This window comes from Peromyscus maniculatus, chromosome 3 (assembly GCF_049852395.1).
Source record: "Peromyscus maniculatus bairdii isolate BWxNUB_F1_BW_parent chromosome 3, HU_Pman_BW_mat_3.1, whole genome shotgun sequence".
In the NCBI taxonomy this organism is placed as follows: Eukaryota; Metazoa; Chordata; class Mammalia; order Rodentia; family Cricetidae; genus Peromyscus; species Peromyscus maniculatus.
Genome location: NC_134854.1, coordinates 11,980,001 through 12,002,617, shown reverse-complemented (window position 1 = coordinate 12,002,617; position 22,617 = coordinate 11,980,001). Strand labels below are relative to the sequence as shown.

At 34.3% G+C, this 22,617-nt stretch overlaps 1 protein-coding gene across 10 annotated transcripts in view; it reads left to right on the top strand.

The window, feature by feature from the left end:
* Nucleotides 1-22,617, top strand: part of Foxp2 (forkhead box P2) — a 532,232-nt gene that overhangs the window by 474,714 nt on the left and 34,901 nt on the right. For all 10 annotated transcript variants that reach the window (XM_076566185.1, XM_076566194.1, XM_076566190.1 and 7 more), the window contains 4 exons: nt 11,315-11,528; nt 13,230-13,334; nt 20,050-20,137; nt 21,757-21,840. In XM_076566185.1, the coding sequence (XP_076422300.1) occupies nt 11,315-11,528; nt 13,230-13,334; nt 20,050-20,137; nt 21,757-21,840 (491 nt within the window). The remainder of the gene's footprint in view (nt 1-11,314; nt 11,529-13,229; nt 13,335-20,049; nt 20,138-21,756; nt 21,841-22,617) is intronic.

The following is a 22,617-nucleotide window of genomic DNA, read 5'->3' as shown; positions in this document are numbered from 1 at the left end:
GCATTTGTCATGGGATTGCAATAATAGCATTTCCCCAATTCACTCTACTGACAATGTAAATTATAGTTTTAAATGCTATTGACCATACTCTAATTTGGTTTTCCATATAAGCGACATCTGAGTGTACTCTAATGTAGTTATATATGTGCACTATTCCCAACCTCGAAGAAGGAAGTTTAAGGAAGAAAGATAAACAATGGTTAAAATTCCCAATTCAAGTAAAAGTCAAGTATCATTAATCTTTGTGAATGGATGTTCTAATTTGCATTTGGATTTTGTTGTGACAAAGTTCATTTATACAAGTGAACTTTAGTTCAGGTTCACTATATCTGTCAAAGAGGAGTTTATCTTATACTAGTGTTTGTCACACACATAACTGACTCTGTAGGACACACCCAAAAAAGGCAAGAACAGTTTAATAGGAAGTTAGACAAGCAAAATCCAGTATTTACATTGTACATGACCATTGTTTGATGGCCAATAAAATTAATAATATTATAATGCACATTTTCTTTTATTTATCAAATTACTATTCCTTTTATCTACCTTTCCCCAAATTTCCCTCTTTCATTTAATTTGAGATCCAATTCACTTGTGTAAAGCATTCCTGGGGAACCCAGAAGACAAAGCTTGTTTATTGAAAGAAAGTCTGGGCATAGGCCCAGTTTTCAGACTTATTCTAGAAAGAAGTGGGATAAACTTCAATATCATCATAGAAAAATAAACATTCCATTCATTAATTATGGTTCTTTAGAAAAATAATATTATCAGAGGACAAATGAAAAAATAAGAATCACAGAGGATATTTATAAATTAATTCAGTACAATCATGGATTTTCTTGATAACAATTATTTGTTGATAAAAACTATACCCAAATAGAAGCAATTAGTTTATCTCCTTGTTTTTTTAAATTTAATAAAAGTTTAAAAAAGTCTCCATTTAGAATCTCCTCAAAACTAAATCATGATTTATCATGATTTTACTTTAGTATTGTCTTTGAAATTCTTTAAGAAAGTTTATTATTTAAAGTAATTTTTAGCTTTTTTCCAACTCCAGCCAAATTCTCATCAAGCAAGGCAATTTATTATTTTATAATCATCCCAGTCATTTTCAAATGAAAATTTTTCTTATTTCTGAGCTGGTTTGGTATAGAATTATTTTTCACATTTTTTTATACTTTTATTTTTCAAAGGACTTAGGAAAACTAAAATGTACACAATTAAGGAATTCAGGAAAAGAAGGATTCTAAGAGCAAAGCTTAGTTTGGGCAGAAAATTTCCTTATTTATTTACTTTGTCTTTGTTGAGACAGGGTCTTACTCTGTAGTCCATAGTGGCTTAAATTTCACTCTGTAGCACAGTCTACCCTTGAATTTAGGAGCAATCCTTCTGCCTTAGCCTTGCAAATGCTGGTGTTACAAGCACAAGCAACAACATCTACTTAGAAAATTTATAGTTAAGAAAAAAGCATGAAGCCACAAAAAAATATCCCTCTGATGAAAGAGACGTAATGAAATTGAACAATTGTGGGCCTCAACCTCAGTGGTTGCTGTGACCACTGCTGTTGATGAGACCACATCAGGAGCAGAAACTGCAGTCCTCTTCACATTGTCACTAATTATTGAATGTGAAAACTATCATTTTTAAGACCCATCATTCAAACACAGGCTGAATTTGTTTAATACCAACCAGCCATAGGAAAGGAATGGTCCACTTTTCTAAACTGTGGGTATTAAGACCCAGGATTCTATAGCCATGGAGTCAACCAACTATAATAAAATACATTGGGATAAAACTCATTTGTGCTGAGCATGTACAGATTTATTTCTCAGCATTTGCCACTAAAATATAGTCTAATAACTATTTGTGTAATATTAGCATGGCATTAAGTGTTACTTTCAAGGATGTGTTCAGAATATATATAAATCTATCTATCAATCTATCTATTTATCTATCTATCTATCATCTATCTATCTATCTATCTATCTATCTATCTATTTATCTATCATCTTTCTTTCTTTTTCTTTCTATATATCTATCTATGCATCTATCTATCTCCAGTATAGCAGACTTTGATGTCTACTGGGCATACATTCTGAGGGACAACTATGATATCATAGTACTAATATGGTAGAAATCTAAAATCAGAGTAAGAAAAAAGTAAAGAAGCAATTGTTGGTTAGTATAAGGCCCAAGTCATCTGTCTTAGCTACTCTTTATTTCAGGTAAAATAATTTTAATACTTTCATTATCAGTTTTCAGTTCACCTTGCACTGAACTTTTGGTTTGTTGATTGATTGGCCATGAATAGTAATCACATGAGAACCAAATGGAATTACTGTACAGTGATGGATGATGTTCTCATTATGTCTTCAAAAATATGGCATAATTTATTTATTTCCATGATTTAACACAACTTCATCTGGCTAATTTAAATTATAACTTCTGAAACTATATAAAATGTATATAAATATCAGAAATAGCACTTTGTAATTTTAATAGAAGAGATTTGTAGAACTTTTTCTGTAAAGTTATATATCTCATCATTTTAACATGAACTCTTTTAAATTTTAAGCATTTAAGTCATAAATAGTATTATAATACTGGATTTTAATATAAAATAGGTACTAAATTAACATCTCCAAATATGTACATAGGTTGTATGTAGAGTGAGTGACAGCAGGTAACTTAAACCAAATACAAATAGTGAACGTGTAAATCAATCTCAACTATACTGATTTATAAAGCTATTTAACATATGAACAATATGCATCTAAATGAATAATTTTATTTATCAGTGTTGTATAATGAACTGATGCCATGGCCTACTCATTAGCAAGAAGAAATTGTGCAGGTATTTCCATCTTGATAGGTTTTTAACATAAGATAAAATTTACCTTTGGAATACAATATATTCACAGGTTGACTTTGACTTTATTCAAAATTTTATTTTTCTTACTTTTAGTAACTTGAAGTTAACTGTATTCCAAAAAAAATATTAAATAGAAAACTCCAGAAAGAATTAATAATTTTAAATTGTTCAGCATCTGGAGTGACATGATGAAATTTCACAGCATCCTATTTCACCCTACCACTGTCGACCATACCTTTGTCAAGCATATCTATGTAGTGTCCACATCCACACTACCCATCCTTTGTTCACTCATCCCTCCTCAGTATCAGATTTGTTGTTGTGAGTTCCTAGTACTTGTGTTTTCTACACCCTTATTTTAATTATTAATGACCCTAACACACAAAACAAGTGATGCTGGTGATTCAAAAATGCTGAAGGGGAGGAGAGAGTTGTTTCCTCTAAGTGAAAAAAAAAAAAAAAGCTGAAACTTGTCCTAATAAGTCGTAAAAGTCGTATTGTAATGTTGTTAAGATTTACTATGAAAATTAATGTTCTATCTATGAAACTCTGATAGGTAATTTTCCTAACACAGCTCACGCAGCAAAACTTACAGCAATAATGAGTGATAACTGCTTAGTTGAGGTGGGAAAGGCATCAAATTATAGGTTTTGGTGCTATCCACAGTTTCAAGAATGCACTGGGAGTCTTGAAATCTGTTAGTACTGTATATGGATAGAAAGGTATGGTGAAAGTTTTATATCACTCCACTTATTTTATAAATGTATAAGTTATTTAAGATATAAGATTTCAATTAACAATGTGCATAAACAAACATAACATACTGCTTTTCACATCAAAATCCAAGGTTTAAATATAACAGCAATAGAAAAAAATATAAGCAATAACCACCAAGCAGAATTATTATTCAAATACCAAAATAGTTTTTATTTAGAGATTAATATTACAAAATTCTTTCAGTTACTTAAATTAAAATATTATTATATTTGTTCCAGAATCAACTCTGCCATGATAGCTCACACCTTTAATCCAAGCACTCATGAAGCAGAAGCAGAGGCAGGTGATGTCTGTGAGTTCAAAGTCAGCCTAGTACATAGTGAATTCTGGACTAGCACTACATAGAGTCTGTCTTAAGAAAAGAAAAAAAGGTTGCTTCTAATTATTTTATTCATAGAAAATATCTTGCAAATAATTAAATGCATAGAGGATTACTGGGTATAATTAATTTAGAAAGTATAAATAAGAAAGATTGATATTATATAGTATTTTGAGTTATTGCAGAATTGGTTAAGGAACTAGCATGTGTTATATTAAAAGAGATTTATTTGTTTAGTTAGTAGATTTTGATGTTGAGATTGAACACCATACATGATAAACAAGATCAAGGGAGAACCCAGCCTAAAGTGCATGTAATTCCATTTAATTCATAAGTCTTAAGAATATTCTACTTGACAAGTTTTGAGTCTTTGCCTGGAAAACTAAAAAACAATTTCAGACTTCAAAAATATACAGTCTAGATAAATGAGTAGGAAAATTATAAATTATAACTCTTTCTCACTCTGTTATCAGAGAGAGAGACAGAGACAGAGACAGAGAGAATGCCTGTATCCATTAGTAGATATATTTGTCTTGGGTCTTAATCTTAACTAAATACCTATGTTTTAGATTTGGGAATTTGGCATTTGGACAAAGTGTATAATTGATGCACCTCTGATCACACAAACATATGAAAGATGAGTATTACACTAGTAGTTGGTTTTAATATACATAACACTATATTTTGTTTGGCTGACTATAGGCAAAGACATAGATCTCTGAAAGATACTTCAGACATTTGATCAGTCTTCTAGGAGAGGAAATTAGGAATAAAAAGTCAGGACTGGTGGAGAATTGACTCTTTTAGTATAGACTCTTCTGTGCAACACAGTTATGTATATATGATACTTTTTCAAAATGTAAATATTAAGATTAAAAAGGGGAAAGTACATAGAAGTATTTCAATTCAAATGTTGAATGCCAACTTAATAGACTATGAATGATACATATATGTCTACCAAACTTTTGTTGCTTTTGTAAGTAACCCTAGAAATTTGCAGAATACCATTAAATAACATTTATTTAGTTAAATATTCATAGTAGACTTACACTGTATCCTAATATTTTTGTGTGTTGGTATGTATGTATATATACATGCAATATGTACTTGCATATGAATGTGTGCAGATGTCAAGGCATATGTATGTGTGTGTGTGTGTGTGCCCATGTGTATAGATGCACATGAAGGTCAAAGGGCCATTTCTAGTGTCTTTACTAGTCTCACTCTTCCATATATATACATATATATGTGTGTGTGTATTTGAGTGTGTGTGTGTGTGTGTGTGTGTGTGTGTGTGTGTGTGTGTGTGTGTGTGTGAGTGTATTTGAGACTGGGTCTCACTGAACATAGAGCTCATTGAGTCTGCTAGGTTGGCTTGACAGTGAGTTCCAGGGATCCACCTAGTTCTATTCTGACTGCCCAATGCTGGGGTTACAAATAAGCAATGCCTCACCATGCCCAGCTCTCTCTCTCTCTCTCTCTCTCTCTCTCTCTCTCTCTCTCTCTCTCTCTCTCTCTCTCTCTCTGTGTATGTATGCTGTATTTCTGTGTTTGTGTGTGTTTACAATCATATGCACACTTGGAGGCCAGAGATGGACATCAAGTACCCTGCACTATCATTCTCTAGAATATTCCCTTGAGAAAAGTTATTTAACTGAACCTGGAGGTATGCTAGTGACCAGTATGCCCCAGCCATCCTCCTGCCTCCACCTCCCATAGCGCTGGTGTTACAGACTTATGTAACCATACTGGGCTTTTGATGTTAGTTCTGGGATTTGAACTCAGGTCACCATGCTTCCAGAGCGAGCACTCATACCTTATCCACTGAGCCATCACCCCAGCCTATAACTTGGCTTTTTATATGTGAATTGAGGACCAAAACCCAAGTAAATCTTCCTGGTCATGTCAGGCACTTTATCAACCAAGCCACCTCCTCAGCCCTTAAAAAATTAGTTAACAGTTAAAAATTATTCCTGAACACAGAAGAATAAAAGACATTATTTTAATAATTTTAATAAAAGTCACTTATTTTAATGTAAAAAGTATACATATAATATTTATAAGGACGACCACTTGCTCACACCAAGGTTGTAAAATCTGTGCACGAATTATCAGATTGTACTTAACTCCTAACATGATTCTTGGCTCCCTGTATTTGCTCCAGAAACTCAGAATGAAGGAGCAAAGGGTTAACATTGAATTGCTTTCCCTGCTCCATGATAAGCTGCTCAGTTAGTTAATGATTCTTTGTGTTGACTTGAGTCTTGATAAAACATTTTCCCAATGTTTATTTGTATGACTGGCAGTGAAAAGGAACGAAGTTCAAGCTATCATTTAAAAGTAGAAAAACATTTCCCAACATTCTGTTGTCATGGACTTTTAAAGTTACACGGTTAACAGAGGTTTTTAGAACTTATTTGCATCTTTGACATAGGCCTAAAGAAACTGAATAATCTTCATTTAAGATAAAATTTGATTACTATTCTTTAACATTCTAATCTGCTGCTTCTCAGAATATGCTTGCCAGGACACTAATGTTCTATCTAAATTGAAAAATCTCTTCTGATTGGATTGAAGAAAACATACAGAACAGATGAACATTTAGACAGAGTGGCCAGGGAAGAAGTGCTGAAAAGTAGTCATGTGGGAAATGACCTGAGAATGTACCAAGTACCTTGTCCCAGGTCTGCAGTCACTTAACTAAATTACCTAATGTCCACCAATAGGGACACAGTACCTCCACTCATCAGTATTATTTCTAACCATCCTAAAAACTAGTAAATATGGTTTGAGGTACTGTGTAGTAATTTTCTTTAGATGTTCTTATTGCAGTGAGTGCATAGAACAGTATGAAATTATGGTGTCTGTTACAGCTGACATACAGAGAGATGCCAAAGGAGGCATGTTTTAGCAGAAGGGCTCTACAGCAGGGAACTCAGTTGAGAACTGCCAAGGTTTGAAAGACTTGGGAAGCTAACCTGGTAGTGTCAAATAGAACTCCTGTGTTTGGGGACATGAGCTATATATCAATTGTCGGGCTTCAACCATTACCTACTATTAAAACTAATATAAATTAATATGATTGTAGCATGTGTTTATCATTTTTCTCAAATATTATGGGAAAACATTGAGATTTTAAAAAGGAGTCCAGTTTACTCTGTTTCTTGACATTCCAGAATTGTTATACTTAGGCCATGAGTCTTACGTCACATAGCCACGGAATCCTCAGAAGAGCAGGGTTGGAGGACTGTGAACCAGCAGAGCACTGTCTAACTGAACTTTATGTTACAGTTGGGAAAAATAACCTCAAGACTTCCAAACTCATAAAACATTATCAACTGTACAAACTGACTGGATAATGGTTTAATAATCATAGATTGTTTTGTGTCCATCAAGAAGAGTTTAAGCAATTGTTAGCTGAAACAATTTTGTCTGAAAAGCAAGGTAATAGTTTCTCTTTTGAAGTTCATCTCAGGGTGATCCAGACTCTCGAATCACTGTGAAACTTAAATCTGAACCCTACCTCCACAACTGTGGTTTGCTGATGTGACTTGTGGTCAGTGCATGTTTTTTGTTTGTTTGTTTGTTTGTTTGTTTTAATAACCTGAGACTGTGGTAATAGGCCAGTTCATTTGGTAACCACTGTCTCCTTACTTGTAATATTCTGTGCCACTTCTCTCTAATAATTGAGAACCATTTTTTTCTCTGCATTTAAGTAACAAACAGTGCTTGCGTGGTAAGTAGGTTAGTCATCAAACCTTTTTGGGGTCCTACTAAGCTCCTATCATTTGTCAGCTTTTCATTGCATGAGGATATCAGTAAGTTCTATACAAATGAATAGTGCCATGAAAATCATTCAAAATGCAAATTAATACTAGTATTAATAGTAATACCAAATTACTAACAAATATCATAAACTAAATATTAATAACATCATTAACTACTGTATTCTCTCAAAATATTGTCATCAATAAGGATGCCAAATGTTATTAGTGACTCAGTGTACATTAGATTTCACCAGTAGCATCTGTAGCTCTTCAGACATTGATCTTACAGCAATGCTTGTGCATAAGATACTCTTTAAAGGCAACCAAATTTCAATATGGTAATCGGCAGGTCTTCAAGAACTATATTATTCCATTGCAAACAAGAACATCAACTGTCTTTACCATGGACATACCCAGCACTGTTCAAGGCAGTGGAACGTGCCAAAAAGAAAAACCTGATCTTGTTTGTCAAACAAACTTTAGTCGAGTGACACTGTGGCAATGAGATAGCATGAGAGAAGACAACGATAGAGTGGAGAGAGACACAGAGACATAGCTCCATGGACAGACCAGTCTTTGCATAATTTTAGAAGCTAAATTAACATTCTTTAAATAAAAGTAGTCCAGCAGTTGAGGAACGATGGAAGACAAGGAGGAGGAAGACACTGGTTGCTACGATGGCCAAAGATTTTCAGAGGAGTTGTTTTTCAAGCCATCTAAGTGAAGGGAAGGAAAAAATCCTTGGGAATGTCCTCAATGAGAGTATCTGTGGCTCTGGGAATAGCCAGAGCAGAGGCCGGAAGAGGAGTGAATGTTTGAAGCATTGCAAAGGCAGCAGATGGTGACAATGTGAAGAAATATGGAGAGGGTGACAGCTGAGGGCAGGCAAGAGAAAGAAGAAGACCAATGCCTCTGGCCACAGGAAAGGTTAGGTTTTCAGTTGGTTGGTTGTTTTTTTTGTTGTTGTTGTTGTTGTTTGTTTGTTTTGTTTTGTTTTTTTGTTTTTTTTTTTCTTTGCTTGTTTTTGCTTTGTATCTAACCATTCAGACTGACTCCTGGGGGCTTTGCATGAGAATGGACATGATCTAATTTACCTTGAAATCGATCATGTGTGGCTTCTATATGAAGAACAAATTCATATCATTCAAGTCCAGTGAAAGTGAGAGGAGAGCATGAAGCTGTTGGGGCCGTCTATGCTGTAGATGGGCGACGGGACACGGAAGCAGCAGTGTGGCATAGAGAAGAAATGGAGACGCTAAAAGGAAGAGCTTTCCTTCTGGGGTTGTGCTCTTAGGACGCCTAACACATTCAGAGCGGTCATAAAAAGTTATGGTCAAAAAAGGTTCATGGTTCTGAGTTAATGCTACTATTAAAGCAAAGTTGATTTTTGTATAAAACAGTTTCCTATACAACAAAAAGGACATATATCATTAGAAAAACACTTTAAAAAAAAAAAACAGAAAATGAGGTTGTTCCAAAATTGTTTAGAAAGCCAGATTATCATGTTTTTCCTATTATCTGAGATTGTGCCTTCAAATATTAAGGATCCAGAATTACCAAAATGATAGCTTTGGGTAAACTGACAATATCTGGAACTTATCACATGCAAAGCAATTTAGTGTTGCCACTGTGAGGTATAATTTGGCAAGAAGTTACATACAACTGGACCAGTGAGAATTCTGGCTACTGGCTATTTATCACTATCTATAGACCAGTGACTTCTTCATACACATGGCTAGAGAAAAGAGTGTTCACTCTCTTCCTCTGCATCTCTATTTTCTGGCTCTAGTTTTCCTTCTCCTCCTACGAACATTTCTCCACACATCCTTTGACAGATGGCCATCACTACAGCTTTTGGTTTAGATATATATTGGTTGAGATGCCAATTACTCCAGCATTATATTACATTAGAGGTAGAATCACATAGTATTACAGAGCACAACATTTAGAGCTAAGGGCCATTGACAAGTGAACATTGTGATCACCTGTAAATTATGAGTCCTGACCACCAGTGAGGTTCACTGAATTCATGAATATAAAGCATTTGATAAAACTTCAGAATATATATGTTCAATAAATGACTGTAATTAAAATGATAGTATCACTTCCTTCACTAGGCTTTTATTTAGTTACTTTGATATTTTCTTCCTAATAAAATATTTTAATAGCAAACTCATTTAAGTCCGTCTGCCTAGATTTATTTATTTACTTTTGTTTATTGAAATTAATTTTTATACACTACATTCTAATTATGGTTTCCCTTGCCCAACTCCCCCCAGGATCTCTGTACACCATCCCCCCCATCCAGATCCACAAACTTTCTGTCCGTGGATGGAAAACAAGCATCTATGGATTAATAAAACAAAACAAAATAAAATAAAACAAATTGGAATGGTACAAAATGAACAAGCAGAAAATAAAGAGCCAAAGAAAAAGTACAAGAAATGCACACAGTTGCATGCATGTACACACACACACACACACACACACACACACACACACACACACACAAAATGCCCTGGCACAACATTATGAGACAAAGAACATCCAAAGCTGGCATTGGGTTCCTTTGAATAAGCCATCTACTACTGGGCATGTGGTCTACCCTTAAAAGTGGTTTGTTTCCCTGGTGAGAGTGTACCTTGGATAAACTTAATTTTCCATTGCAAGTGATTATCAATTGGAGATAATATTTGGGTTAGGGATGGGGGCTAAATTTAAATTGCAATTTTAATGTGTTTAAACTTTTTGATCACATGTAAGCACTTTTTGTAAACAACGGTCATTTAAGATATTTCAAATATCTGAAGGTAACAGTCAAAATCTAAAGACCATGACAAGCTTTTCTATTTCCATTGTTGTTTGTGAGGAGGTAAAAATAAATAATCTGAATAGTATTGTAAAATAAAATTTGAAATAAATAAATAAATAAATCATCTGATCCAGGAAATTGTTTAAAGTAAGAAGTTGAGTTTTCTATCAACTAGTAATAACTGAAGGAGAGATTTAGATGTCATCTACTTAAATGAACCATGGAGGTAACCATATTGGTTTATTCAGGATTAAACTGAAATTCAATTACAAAGTTGGCCTCTGTGAAAAAGACTTCTATGGCCAGATAATTGCTAAATCTCTTTGTCTGTCTGTCTCTCTGACTGTCTCTCTGTTTCTCTCTCCTTCTCCCTCTCCCCTTCCTCAAGTTGAATGTTATTATTTGATCTTGATCAGGTTGTTATTTTTTTTGCTTTTCATTTCTTTTGATATGTTATTTATAAAATCTCATCTCATTAATAATACTAACTGTAAATCAAATCCGAACACTTAACTTTTAAATAGAACATATATAGATTTTTTTATTAACCAGATATTTCCCAACACTGTTCTCCTCAGTACTACTTCCTAATTGTTATTTTTAAATAGAGAACTTTTTATTTGGTATTAAAAATCTTTGGTATTGGTGGTACAAAAGTGTTTTTCTCATGTATTAATGTTGGTGATAGCATTAATCCTTTCAAAAAATACGTGGCCATCATGTTCAATGTTACCTGTTATATCAGGGGGCTTTCTTTCATTTTGTAGCTGGCTTAAGTCCTGCTGAGATTCAGCAGCTATGGAAAGAAGTGACTGGAGTCCACAGTATGGAAGACAATGGCATTAAGCATGGAGGGCTAGACCTCACAACTAACAATTCCTCCTCGACTACCTCCTCCACCACTTCCAAAGCATCACCACCAATACCACATCATTCCATCGTGAATGGACAGTCTTCGGTTCTGAATGCAAGGCGGGACAGGTAAATCTCCTCCCCTGCTCTCTCTGCTTACATCCGTATTTCATCTCCACAATCTGGTAAAACTGAAACGATAATTTACACCTAACAGGAACAAAAATATATTTAGAGCAAGTGAAGAAGAAATCATTATTGTTGACCTTTTATTATTTTAAACTATAAAAGAACCTTAAATGCCACCAGTATAGTAGATATAGTTGGGGAGCATGCCAAAAGAAATTAAGTTTTCCCTGCGTATGCAGGGAATGATTGTATTGATGGATTTGAATAACATATTGTGAGTTACCTGAAGAGTTATGAGAACATTTCACTATTTTAAGAAAAACAGTTTTTAAATTCCAAATAATTAAATATGTGTGCATACATGCATATTCTCCTTAATATATACATATTAGTTCACATTTCAAATGTGTACTTAAAAATTAGAAAGTAGCTGAACATTATGTAATCCAGAATATGGATGATCAGAGTTGCTTTTTCTTGTTGTGGCATGATGTGATTAATAAATATATTAAAATGAACACATATTGATGTTTTTAAAAATAAATTTAACTGAAAACGCATGCAGGAGAATAATTTGACTTTTGTCACTAATGTTACATTGTGTGAAATAACTTCCCAACTTAGTGTTTCATCTTAGCTATGTCAAAACTGCCCTTCCAAAAGGAAAAACAAGGTATTTTTCCTGACTTAATTCAACTTTCTTAAACACATCACTTCCAAATCAAATCAATTATTGTCAAATAACTTACATAAAGCATTAAAAACAAAAAGTTGGTTTTAAAACATAAAGATTAGGTACAGAATTTTATAATGAAGTGGCTTACATACACAGACTGCCCTGCTCCCAAATGGAACATGTAATTGATTGGTAGTTATCTGCCATGTAATAATATATTTGCCTAAATGCAACAAATACTTGGCCATAATTTTTTTTCCAAAGAAATATATAAGTAATTGCAGCACTGTTTAAAATAGTAGACCGGCATTCATCTGAGCACATGTGGGTTTTCATGTTAGTTTTTGTTACAGAATGATATGCCTCTGGATGCTTTCATGCTGTTGTTTTAATTGAGATTAATTTGATGATTATATACTTCAGAAATAGGTTAGTTTTTCTAGGATCTCTCTATCTGATATAATAACCACTTATTAAAGGCCTGCCATAATTATGTTAGGATATTGATAATAGATACCTTTCCAAAGCAGGATTTTTCAAATCAGCTGTAGCCACTAGGAATATTTGTATGTACATTTACACATGAATATTAGTTTAAAAGGTTCTAATGTTCATATTGCTTTTTAAAGAAGTATTTCGAAAGTATTCTGATGATTTTTCATTTGACTTTCATTAAAATACATTTTTCCCTCTCCATAACATAAGGTTATATATATTTTTTTTATTTAGAGGTAAAATGTTACAGTAAGGTCATATGGCAGGATTAGCATATGATATTATACAGTACTCTTAGTTTTTCCTCCTTTATTAACAGTCATCTTTGGCTCTATTTCTCCTCTAATTGGAACATCATCTAGCCTTGGCAGTTGAACTATTCAATAGAACGATTAAATTTTTCTGACTGCTCTGAGCTGAATTGACCTGTTTTGACCTGTTTGTCACTGATCGTAACCTGACAGGCGCTAGCAGCCTGCAACGATTATGGCTTTCTGAGATGAATCTGACGTTGTGTTCTCTTGCTTTAGCTCGTCGCATGAGGAGACTGGAGCCTCCCACACTCTCTACGGCCATGGAGTTTGCAAGTGGCCAGGCTGTGAAAGCATATGTGAAGATTTTGGACAGTTTTTGAAGTAGGTTTTAAGTTTTCATTGGGAAGGGAAGCAGATTACATGGTAATTTTGGCACACTGCTGTAAAGTAAACAAAAGAAGGAGGAATGAAAAGATGAATCCATCCTAGAACACATTCAGTTTTCAGTTTGTTTCAACAAGTGGGCTGGAAAAATCAACCCAAGAGTCTTAACAGGTCATAGTCATCTTTTTATTAAAGTATTTAGCAAATTATTTCGAAGGCTTTGAATCAATGGGAATATGAGCCTGCCATGATGGTGAGACAGGTTTGTAAAAGAGCACTGTCTTAAAATTGAAATTTCTAATGATAGTTTCATGTAAGATTTAAGTAAGCATAAAATATCTCTAAATGTAATAAAATAGGAATATTTTATAGATTTATTTAAAGTGGCAGACTTTGTATTTCTACTTTCAATAATGGCATTTAATAACAAGAATCAAAAATGAAAATCAGTGATGTCTAACATTTGAAGAAACAGCTACATTTCACTCACCTTGTTACCTTATGCCATTTATGATGCTATGTTTGGAAAACAGATTTATGTAATTCCTCCAGCATAAAATCCAACCTTGTGCATCCTTTATATCTCCCTACAGTATTTTAGTTTTGAGGCTTCTTCAGGGGTTCTTCTGCAGATGAGAACATTCTCTATTCATGAATGATTTTTCTGCGCACAGTATTGGTACAGGAAAGATCTGAACAGAGAGCAGCAGACAGGTTTATGGAGATGAGCAACTTCACAGGCTGAGCCTCTTGTGTTGTCATGGTGCAGCTAACAGGGTGAATGAACTGTTTCATGCTTCATCAACAATTAAGTTAATTAGCTCATTTGAAATTGCACTGCTTTGTTGCCAGGATGTTGGCAGAAACATCAAAAAGATGTGTTTACAAATGGTAGACTGACTGCAGAGTCCTGAGCCAAAGCTCCCTAACAACGAGGCAAGCACTTGGTATCATAATACCTTTATAAATGATTACAGGAAGACTTCCATGAAGATTTTCTTTAACCTTTCATAGTTTCAGACCAATTAAGAGAAAATTTGCTTCACATATCACAACGGCTCTTTAGAAATGGACTCAAATGAAAACTTACATGTCTGTTACACCAGACCAACTGTGAGCTGCCATTTTTCTGGGTGTGAAATTTATTATACTATTCCCAGCAAGGAGGGTATTTAAAAATTGTTAGGTAGCCTTGTTGAACTTTTCTACTACCAAAAGAAATTGGCTGAAACAAAAAATGTAGAGGTGTAAATTATTTTAACAATACTTTCATAATTTTATCTCCATCATTACTGTGTATCATCTGCTGTGACTGGGATAGTTTCTAAGGTGACTGATGCTGTGTCATAGGAATGAAAACCGAATTTATAATACTACTTAATTATATGTATTTTCTTGCTCTAAATATATTTTACTTAACATCTGGCTCACTTTCTAAGAGAAAGTGCATACCTCTCCTTTAGAACAGTTTCCTTTATGACACATGAAGTGCATTTTTCACACATTTCAAGTATTTAATTTTTATCACTAGCAAGTGGGTGAATATGAACTCCTATTTTATCCTCCATGGTCTTTTTTCATATTCACACAGGTTTCTTTATTTTTAATTGGAGAAATTACAATTAAGAAAACATTTTGTTTCAATTACATATCAAATTTGGTTTCAAAGATTGACTGCTTTTCTAGCCATTAACTTTATAGAAATAACAGATCTAATGACAGTAGATTTTAAGGTATTCCTTTTACCTCATTTTTATAGGATATGCTTTAAATTCTCCAAATTAAAGGTCCATGATAAATTTTGTTCATAGTTACTGATAATATACTACACTGAAGTGATATATTAATTTTACAAATTTCCTGAGCTAGTATTATCTTTTTCTTAAAGATATATGAGAAATTTGAAAAGAAATAATATTTGTTATTAAGAAAGTACTTCATTTATTCAGGAAAAAGTTCAGTCATCATATATATATATATATATATATATATATATATATATATATATTCCCAGAAATCATATGTTATTGAACTCAGGAACTTTATTTTATCTACATATTTAGTAACATGTAGGGTATAATTTTCTATTGAGCAAAAAATGAAAATTAATACAGATTAAGACAATAGAAGATAATCAGAAATACAGGACAAGGTCTACGCTAACATCTTTCAGTAGAAAGTTGTAAATTTTTACTGGAAAGTGAGAATTGACAGAACTTAACCATTCTTTTTTCTGACCAGCAATTGAGGATCTCACTAGATCACTAAAAGCATTAATACTACTTCTTTGTTACTGTCTTATAAATGTCAAAGTGTAATCGCATCTGACAAAACTTTAGTGTAGTTTGACTGCAGAATTAATTACCGTCCCATTGCACCGACGTCAGCTTGAATATAGATGTATTGACTTTCAAAGCCTAAGCCTAAAGGTTTAGAGTGCAGCATTCCAGTTAGCAGACAAGTGTTTTGAACTTGCCTGCACAGGTGCCAGCAAACAAAACATGGTGTGGGATGCAGCACCAGTAATACTGTCCTTTGTGAAAGTAACAATGGCTAGTATTCTTTAAATTTTCTGTGTGCCTATCAGCATTCTAAAGATTAATTAAACAATGAACATGAATGAAGACTGTTGGTGATTGGTGCTTTGAGGCTGGATACTGTAGTGAAGCAGGAGAAAAAGCAGTGGAAACAGATTCATTTATTTAGTGGAAAATTTGTTTCCTTTCTCTTGCAGCCAACTACTCTAAAATTTATGTTCTTACTTAGAGTGTATTGTCTATTTCTTTGTCTTTCACTCGGCAGCATGGCTACAAAATTATGACCTCAAGAAGGCATTCTTTGAACTTGTCAGAATGTTGTTTCTTTTGGTGACAGTGCCCACATCTTTCAAAACTAAGGCATCTCACGTAATCAGCTAAATGAATAGTGACAGCTAACATTTTGTATTTAAACTCCTGTCAGTGCTTAAACATAAAAAGCTTGATGCAAAATAAATCAACCCCCAGTGATGTGCAAGTAAAACATTTTGTTAGAACAGTCTCTGAGACAATTGAATTTCAGCACATCCCCCTTTTTAGCTTATAAAATGCTATATAACTTTAAATGAATTTGAAAAAATCTAGAGGTTAAAATTGAATTGCTAATCTGCAGTGTGTATAATTGAAGTTAACACATGCGTCTGTAACCATAAAGGCTTCATTGAAGGCAATTGTAGATTAAATAAATTGCAAAGATTCCCCCCCCATACTTTCTGTCTTCCTGAAATGTTTGCTTAATTGTTTTTAGAAAGACTTTCACTGTCTGTTTATGTTTTCCCCCATAGTTCACACTACCTAGCTAGCACACAGAAGCAATGCAGTTCTGAAAGAACGTCAGTCGACCACATCATTTATTCCATTTTGAAAACAAAAATCAATATAGCTATAAAGTGACCCATAAATTAGAAGTGGCTCCCACGATGTTTGCTCAGTGCTGGCTTTCTGAAGGCCCCCTTTGCATTTTTTCTTCACCTCTCTGTTTGAACTGCAGTCTCGGTAAGAGGCTCATTAGGGGACATTAGGGACTGGAGCTAACCAGAATTCCAGAGCTTGCTTTGCTCTTATTAATGCATAGTAGAGTAGAATGCATTTAAATATTTCATAGGCATTCAGTAATTTGTGTGTAATCGCCTTGTTAGCAGACCAGTAGAAGTAGAGCAGGCCTGTGAAATGGTGTTAGTGATTGCATGGGTAATTTACAGACCTTTGCCACCAGAAAGCATTATTGTTGGCTAGGATGAAGCTGTGAAATAGAACTAGCAATAAGTTAAACAAGAAAGTTAATAAAGGTTTTCTAACAAGCATCTTCTGGGATAACAGTTCCACTTGGTCCTTTGTAAGAACCCATAATTTATGACATAGGCAATATATCAACTGCATAAGATGGTATCATGGAGAATTCATATGAAAAGGGTATTGGCAACATTAGTTCCAACTTCCTGCGAGGGACATGATTAAATGATTAATGAAATGTCCCTTTGCATATGCATTTTGAAACAGCAATTAGGCACTGACTGCAAAAATCCACCGAACCTCTCATTTTTCAGTATTATCTCATTCTTGATTTATAAATCATAGAGAATTTTTGAACAGCAATATGTAGTACCTGAGATGGTTATAAAAACATAAAAGAGAATAATTTGAGCACAAAATAGTCATAAATACATAAATTCATAATTTAATGTTAATGCTTAGCCTATTTATTTGGTCTTAATGCTTTGTATTTATATCCGACACTATTTCTGTACTTTGATTGGCATAATTAAGTAGGGGGAATGAATAGGCACCATTATTTTACATATCACTGGTAAACAATAGCGAGGAAAGGATAAGGGAGATGTGGCAGAGGTATGTATGTGTTTTTCAAGTTCTCAGTAATCCACTGGAGGCTGTTCCATAAATGATCATTGAAGGGCTGCAAGCTAGCCTATAATTACAGGAAAGAAAGTGGCAGCCGTGGCATTTCATAACTATGTGTCCTCGAAAAGTGCTTTGTGAGTTTGTCACCAATGATAATTTAGATAGAGGCTCATTACTGAACATCACAACACTTTAAAAACCTTTCGCCTTCATACAGGAGAATAAAGGACTATTTTAATGGCAAGGTTCTTTTGTGTTCCACTGAAAAATTCAATCAAGACAAAACCTCATTGACTATTATTGTAGTCTCCAGTCTCTATTCTAATAAAAGCTGCAGAGATAAATTGAATAGGTCTCTAAAACCCAAGTATATAATGCAAACATTTTGTGCTTTTTTCTTGGTTCTATAAATATAAGTTAATTATCTCTAAGAAGTAAACAAGTATAAAAATTCTTTTTAAAAAGTGATTTCATGCAAAAATATATGTTATATTGAATATACCTATTCAGATAAAACCACATCATCTATTTATCTTCTATGCTCTATTTATATCCTAATCTTTATGTATAGCTTATTTAAAAATATGCATCTTTTAGGCTGATTGCAGGATAAATTATGTGTATTCCTCAAGAATTCATGGTGGAAAAAAAATATATCTCAGAAAAACACAGCAATACCAAACCTTAAAGATGCAACAAATTATTGTGCTAATACTGCTAGGACTTTGCTTCATTGTTCATTAAAATTTGGTGGACGAAACTTTGAAGAATAATTATTAATGATGTCTTGTTTATTAGAAATTAGTGACATTTTATGCTGCTCACTAACCCCTGACTTACTCTGACATTCCATGCCTTCTTCCCAGAGAGCTTGAATGATTCCAGCCCTCATTACAGACACGTTTGTAGCAGATCTTGCAGAAGCTGAGTCAGAGCAGACAGGAGGGGTGGGAAGGAACTCTCATGTACCCTGGGCACACAACTCTAGCTTGACCTGATCCACCTCACTATTTTAGTCCACAGTTTATCATCAGCCAAGCCTGGCAATTACAGCAAGATGCATGGAGGTCTGTTGCTATAATCAGAGAGAAGGTGTTAAAACAAACTGGCCTAATTTATCAAAGTTGGGGTGGAAAGGAGCAGAGGTTTCTGATGTCTGAACATAGACCTACTAGCAGATAATCTCACTTATTTACAAGTTAGCTATGAGTCACTGACACCCTAAGTCTTCATATTGTATTGCATATGCATCTGTTCATGCATTATTTCTGCTTAATTCACTTCAACAAGCATAAGTAAAAAAAGGAACACAATTATTTCGTGAATTCAGTATGCTTAGAATTATAAGAAATGCTTTTGAACTATCTTAATACTGTAATATATAGAGGTAATTATATGAATTCTTAATTATGTGTTTTATTCAATATATCTTTTCCCTTTCTGTGGCTCACAAATTGCTGTCTTCATTTACCCATTGCATAAGTAGACTGAAGTTACTTTCTTAATTTAGGAAACCATCAAATAAATAATATATCATAAATTACAAAGCAAACTTTATTGAATATTTCTTTGCTTCTCAAAAATGCTGCTGTATTCATTTATTTTTGGTACAGTAAGATACCATGAATTGGAGACACCCACCTTCATCCCTCATATAAAACAATAAGCATGCATGTTAAGATGAGAGTCACATCATTAGGATGACTTCTTCAACCATGTTTATATATGTCAGAGATATGTCCCAATTTATATGAAGCATCAATATTTTTATTCTGATTCTTCAATGTATTTTATGTAATAGTAATGGAAAATTATTATTGATTGTGGGTATGGATGTTTCTATGAAAAAAATCAGCCACCTTTTCATAATTCACACCACATGATGGTATAAGATACTTCTCACAGAAAATCAACATGCAAACAACAAACTTTTTAATACAAATGAAATCGAGAATTGCCTATCACACATGCGCACACACTCACATGATATTCATTTCAGAGAAAATGGTAAAAGTCTGTGAAATACATCATGATTTCTACTTCTGCCCTGTAAGTGGATGGAGAAATGTCTTTGTAATAACATAAGCTTGGAGACAATGACCATTTTAGCTATTTGAAGAGTCTCTTTGTACTACACAAATTTTCACTGAACATTGAAGCACATTCACCTTCTTTCTCTATGGCTTCAAGGCATTCTGCTTTCCAATTGCAGAAAAATCTACAAGTTCCTTGAAGAGGCAATGCTTTTTAAATCAAGCACATACGACTGCACTAGGTAGCACTTATAATTCTGTTTTGTGTCTTGTGTTTCACAGGCACCTTAACAATGAGCATGCGTTGGATGACCGAAGCACTGCCCAATGTCGAGTGCAAATGCAGGTGGTACAACAATTAGAAATACAGGTATGTCATATGCTCACTTAAAGCACACTTTTCTCTGAGTTCTGGTGTGTTAACTTGAGTACTAAGCAAGTGTTGGATTTTCCTGGCTGCATCAGTGTGTCTTGGTAACACTATACTTGTTCGGATACATGGAGTTTATTTTTAATAACAACAGTTGATAACAGGGTGGACTGTTATACTTTGATGTTCTTATCAATTGGACCTATATAAGTTTTAGGTCCTGTTGTATATATTTGAATATCCTCCAAATAGTGAAACCTATAGTTTCCCCATTGTAGACATGACACTGTAAACCCAAATTTCATAAGATATGACATTGTTGCCCAAACAGTCTTTACACAAGTTAATCTGGGTTCCCCCTGTGCCAAAGGATTGTAGATTATAACCAAAGTGCCATTCTTTTTAATAACGTGAATGAACTACCCTGAAGAATAGCCTCATTTCTATGTCTACTGTACTTAGAACTTAAGACGTTACAATACTTAGTTTTATCTTTGGCTAACATAATGGCAAAGAATGCGTGTCACAGATGGTGTTATAGGTACTGTATAAATACTATTGAAGTTTTATTTTCAAACTTAACATTAAATCAGAGTTTTGTCAAAAATAAACAGAAATTGTAAAACTCATCAGAAAGCAATTTTAACATCCCAGGTCTTACTTTGATTATGGTTTGTCACCCCATTAAGGCTTCCTCTCTTACATCATCTTAAAAATGTCTTCCCAAAACTAACTCTTTGCTTTGTTTAATTAAACATATACCTTGGTTTTTCTCCTCTTTCCTACACCTTTCATTGCTTCCAATCCATCATGCTATTGCTTTTTTCCATGAGAAGAAAAAATGCTTGAGTTGCAAAATAATGAAGGATATGTAAAATGCATCGTCGTCGTCATAGTAGCACAGAAGGCTTTAGGTAGACCTGTTTACCATTGCTAAAAGGTGGACTAAAACATGAGAGGTCAGCTGATGATGCAGTCTGCAGTGTGACCAATTATGCCTCTTTCTTTCTCTCTCTTTTTCTGCTGTGTCTGACTGATGGAAAAGTAAGGTCCGTCAGTTGTAATGAGACCAAGTGCAAGTGTAGATGCAGACTCAGTGGCAGAGTTCAGCGTTTCACACTGCCTGGTCTCTGTCACTCTATTGAATTAGATTGATGATGGCAGATTGCAGGGGGCACTAACTGGACCTCGGTGGGAATGCATGAAGTGTGTAGACAATCCTGGCAGGCACTTCGCTTTGAGAACCCTTCACCCCTTCACAGCTGTTGGCACTAGTCCATTGCTAACAGTGTCCACAGGACTTTAAAGAGACACCATGGGCCTTCTAATTTATGGTTTCGGTAACTTGTTACTGTCGAGGCAACTGTGACCTCAATTCTTTTATTGACAAAAAGATGAAGTGTTATTTGTTTTCCCTGACCTTTAACATAAGGAAAGCTACAAAAGTTTTCTCCTTCTCTGGCTAAAGTTGCATTTCCTCCAGCTAAGTTTCTCGTCCCAGGCTTTTATATGCAGGAATCATTACTGGGAGACAAGCTCAATGATAAGATGTATCACTGCAATAAAATAGCTGGATCAGTCATTTCTAAACCGCTTCTGATCTCACCCTTTCTTAACAGCTTTCTAAAGAACGTGAACGTCTTCAAGCGATGATGACCCACTTGCACATGCGACCCTCAGAGCCCAAACCATCTCCCAAACCTGTAAGTGCATATTGCTTTATAAACAGTAAATAGCTGTACTGATGTAACAGACTAAGAAAATGAACAATTTAGGGACAGTTAGAAAACAATGACTGTGATGAAAAGCACAGCAATAAAATGAAAGTAAAATGCAATCGCTTGTCAAATTGTATGTTTCTTTTAAAGTAATGCTATCTTTTACAAAATCTATCCAATCTACACCGTGCGGGACACTAAACAAAGTACACCTATCAGTGCACAAATCACTGCCTTGCGGCTGAAGCCAGGGAGAATATCTTTCTGTGATAGGTTTACAGATATTAAAAGGAAGCCCGCTTTGAGCCCCTCAAGAAGCAGTAGCAGTACCAATCACAAATAGAAAGGCATGTGGTGGGCCCAGAAGACTCAGATCAATCACAAGATACTGACAAATAGACTTATTTTTTTTCTTAGCAAATGTTTTTTCAAAAGTATCATCATGTTTTGTAGCCAGTTTTGTTGATTGTTATTTCAGTTAAGATGCATATCACATATCTGTGTTATATTATATATGATGCTAATTTAAAGAGCTTATCTCCAAGGGAAAATGAGATCTTATAGAAAACAAAAACTACAGTTTCTCTTAAAAATATGAGACTTAAGCTCCACCTGATAATGTAGTCAGATACATAGACTGTGAAAAAGAATATACTATTATTTCACACAGCTAATGTTTGCACAGAAACTTAGAGTAATCAGCTGAGTGACTCCAGTTTAATGAAAGTTTGTGGGATATTTTTCACTAAGGCCCCCGTAGAG